Here is a 4,256-nt window from a genome sequence, read left to right as displayed (position 1 = left end):
TCCCCTTTTGCATTCCAAACAGGAAGTACAAAATCCCATAGATTTCTATAGAGAAATAAACAGCTGTTACTTAGTCATTCTGTTGGTCAGAATAACCTTGTTCGGATACCTGTTTTTTTTTTTTTGCTTTTTTTTCTTAAGGTTTTCTGTATTGCAAGTTATTCAAGTTATAAACTGGCCAATCAGATGCCTTAATCAAAGCATAGACTCCTAACAAACTTACTCCTGATTGGTGACACTAGTTGCCATAGACAGAGTCGGATCAATGACTGCTTACCGACGTCGTCTGGCGGCATCCATACAGCAAAAAAAAAAAAAAAAGGGCAACTAAATGGACTTCATTTTGTCAATTTTCTTTGGGTTCCTTCACATTTACTCTATCCAGTTTTCACACACAACCGATGCCAGATTTTTGCATATTTTGTGATAAAATATTTGTTTCCTTTGCTTGTAAAACGTCTTTTTTATTACAATAAAAGAAAATACTTAAAGTCGCACAACACCCTACCGTAGTTACAAAATTCTTTGACAGATAATAGTTAAGTTTACTGTGTGAGGAACAAAAAACATTGACAAAGAGACTCAGCAATAGTCACATTTTAGTTTACTATTGAAGAATTCAGCATGTGCTAACTCAAGGTACTTTTTGAAAATGTGTTTTCTAAGTTCTGTTTTGTTTTGGAAGACCACTTTCAGGTATTTTCAGAAGGAAGAATGGGAAATTTCTGTCAAGACCAGACATCACCCGAGAACCTCTCAAACGTCATGTCCTCCAACAGCACAAGCAGCTACGGTTGCTATGAAGGGGAAGATGCTTTCACCTTTTACGTGGTGGCTCTGTCAGTTTCTTGCATTGGTCTTCCTCTGACTCTTCTGGCCATCTTCGCTCTGTACTCTCTGGTAAGTAGATCATTAGTTTGGCTTTCTGGTTAGAAACAGATTTAAAGAAGTGTAAATGTTGCTATGTGCTTTGCTCTGGAGATAAAATAGTTTAATATTTAATTTATGAAGATTGAAGCACTAAAATGCACAGCGTGAAGAACTTTTAATGACACTTTGGTTTTCAAAATAAAGTGTGAGCACTTAGGGGTCTTTTAGGTAGTTTTCCCTCTCTCCTGCCTCAGGAGTTAAAGTATCTTGGGGTCTTGTTCACAAGTGAGGGAAGATCAGAGCGTGTAGTGGAGCACCCAGCTATCTTGTGTAGGAATCTTTTATGAGTCCCTTGCATCCAGGATCTTATCCTTTTAGTAAAGTCTAAAAGGCTCCGCCCACTACATCAAAAGGTTTGCCTTTTTGTTCATCTCCTCAACAGATTGATTCAGTTATTGCAGCCATTGCACTTATCTGCCTGTCAATTTCATGCTCCATTCTTCCGTTTCTTGTGAACAATACCCTAAGATACACTATATTACCAAAAGTATTGGCTCACCTGGCTTGACTGAAATGCCATCCCATTCCTCACCCATAGGGTTCAATATGATGTTGGTCCACCTTTTACAGCTTCAACTCTTCTGGGAACCACAAGGTCGAGGAGTGTGTCTGTGGGAATTTCTGACCATTCTTCCAAAAGCTCATTGGTCAGGTCACACTCTGTTGGTGGAGAAGGTCTGGATCTCAGTCTCCTCTCCAAATCATCCCAAAGGTGTTCTATGGGGTTCAGGTCAGAACCCTGTGCAGGCCAGATCAGACTCTGTCCTCCATGTCTTTATGGATCTTGCTTTGTACACTGGTCACAGTCATGTTGGAAGAGGATGCTCTAATCTGTTCCCACAAGGTTGGGACCATTGTCCAAAATGTTTTGGTATCCTGAAGCATTCAAAGTTCCTTTCACTGGAACTAAGGGGCCTGAAAAACAAGCCCACACCATCATTCCTCCTCCACCAATGCAGTCTGAAACATCCTGTTCTCCTGCAACCTCCAAACCCAGACGGGTCCATCAGATTTCCAGATGGAAAGCGTGACTCCTCCCTCCAGAGAAGGTGGCTCCACTGATCTAGAGTCCAGTGCGGGGTGCTTTACACCACTGCATCCACACTCTGCATTGCACTTGATGATGCAGCTGCTCGGCCATGGAAACCCGTTCCATGAAGCTCTCCGTGAACTGGACGTAGACTGATCTGAAGGTCACATGAAGGTTGGAGCTCAGTAGCGATTGTGCATAAAGTCAGCGACCTCTTTGTACTCTGCGCCTCGACATCCACTGACCCCTCTTTGTCAGATTCAGGTTTATCACTTGGTGGTTGAGCTGCTGTTCCCAAACTCTTCCATGTTGTTCGGATAGAGCAGACAGTTGACTGTGGAATATTTAGGATGTTACACGACTGGATTTGTTGCACGGGTGGCATCTTATGACTGTTCTACGCTGGAATTCACTGAGTTCCTGAGAGCGAAACATTCTTTAACTAATGTTTGAAAAAAGATTCTGAATATCTGAATACTTGATTTTATACAACTGTGGCCAGGCCAAGTGATTAGAACACTTGATTCTGATCATTTGGATAGGTGAGCCAATACTTTTGGTAATATAGTGTATGTCTTGAATAATATAGTTTATATATAGTAGACACTAAGCTGCTAGATGGACTTAGGTTTATTTATTCTGTTGCATAAATAAAGTTTTTAGAGGATGAAGGTTACGCCTGATCAACTAGATTTAAAGATCCACGCTGGTACAAAATTGTGTTTTTGGTGTTTTTAACATGTTCTTGCGGCATTTTTCAGATGATGGAGGACATAAATAAAAAAAAGACTAATCTTAGAATCGCAGACAAAAAAATTCCTTTTGTACAAGATAGTATTTGTTGCCTAGGAAAGTTCCCTTCTCTGATCCATTTTAGACGACTAGATCCATTAAGATAATCAGGTTATCTTTCACTTGAAAGAGGAAAAGTTTACACAGACTAAAAGCTGTCTTTATACTTACATGCCAACTCAAAATGTGTCTTTTTCTTAAAAAACAATAGAGTTTATGTCAATATCTATTTTCATGCAAATTACACTTCTTTCTTTTTCTACTTTCTTTCAGGTGCAAAAAGATCATGTTGCCGGAATTTATGTCATCAACCTTTTAATTGCTGATCTCATCCAGATCTGCTGCTTTATCATAAAAGTAGCCATAAATAATAAGGAGATTTGCAATGTTCTCCGCTGCATCATACACTCCACTGCTGTGGAAGTTAGCATCTGCTTCATGGTGGTTATTTCATTGGAAAGGTAACTATTCTATCGTTTTAAGCCCCTCCACAGGACTGGTTTATTAAAATAACCACCAATCTGTCTGTCTGCAGGTACTTGGTCGTCGCCTGGCCGCTGTGGTACAGATTCAGACGAAGCATCAAGACGTCTTTGATTGTCTGCTTTGTGGTCTGGATGCTTCCTCTTTTGAACCTCCTTATGTATTTTTATGGTGGTGATCATATGGAAACCACCGTTGCGTGTTTTCTTCTCGTTCCTTTCCCTCTGCTCATCTTCTTCCTGTGTGGGACTCTCAAAGCCTTATCTGCAACGCGCAGCGTCCCCACCGAGGAAAAACGACAAATCGTTGCAATTCTAGTCTTGGTTTTTCTCATTTACACTCTGATGTTTTTGCCACGCGTCATCTATTCCTTGGCCAAAAACTTCAGACAAGATCCCATATTTGAAATTGTGACCATAACTCCGGTTTACTTCAGTCCTTTGGCTGACCTCATGCTGTATGTCTTCATGAGAAAGGGGATCGCAGATAAACTTTTGGCCTCTCTGTGTTGTAAAGTTGAGTGCAATGATACGGGCCAGTCGGCAGTTCATAGTGTTAGCAAAAACTCAGGCAGTCCCATGCAGACAGAGAGGGAGGAGCTAGAGAAAAGGTCCGAAAAAGTATAATTCAAGTGTAGTACTGCATGTTTTATGTTCATTAAAAAGCAGAGATAACCAGATTTATTTATATGACCAGATTTATTTAGTCTGTTTAGTCTTAAGCTATTTTTTCATATTTTATGACTAATTTTGTGCATCTGTAAAATTACCGGCATGAAGCCCAATTAGGCAAATTTTCTTTGTGACATTAGAGTAAATAAATAAAATTGAATTGCACTGAAAATATATTTCAATTTGAGGTGATGTAAAGATGCTTTTGTTTTTTGAAGACATATTTATTAAGATAATGTTTTATTTGTCCCATAATGGGGAAATTCCAATGTTGCAGCATTATAGATTACACAGCTTAAGTATTTATGCAATTAACTTTCCTATCTATACCTTCTCATAGATGCACCAGT

At 39.6% G+C, this 4,256-nt stretch overlaps 1 protein-coding gene across 1 annotated transcript; it reads left to right on the top strand.

Annotated features, from left to right (window-relative positions):
• The first annotated feature begins 714 nt into the window (after positions 1-714).
• LOC112150750 (G-protein coupled receptor 4-like) lies at positions 715-3,861 on the top strand. Its single transcript, XM_024279218.1, has 3 exons — positions 715-900; positions 3,026-3,213; positions 3,288-3,861. Exons 1-3 carry the CDS (start codon positions 715-717, stop codon positions 3,859-3,861), a joined length of 948 nt encoding a protein of 315 aa, XP_024134986.1.
• The last annotated feature ends 395 nt before the right edge of the window (positions 3,862-4,256 follow it).

Source organism: Oryzias melastigma, linkage group LG4 (genome assembly GCF_002922805.2).
Source record: "Oryzias melastigma strain HK-1 linkage group LG4, ASM292280v2, whole genome shotgun sequence".
NCBI lineage: Eukaryota > Metazoa > Chordata > Actinopteri > Beloniformes > Adrianichthyidae > Oryzias > Oryzias melastigma.
Note: the sequence above shows the minus strand (reverse complement) of the source record. Positions and strands in the feature narration are given on the sequence as shown.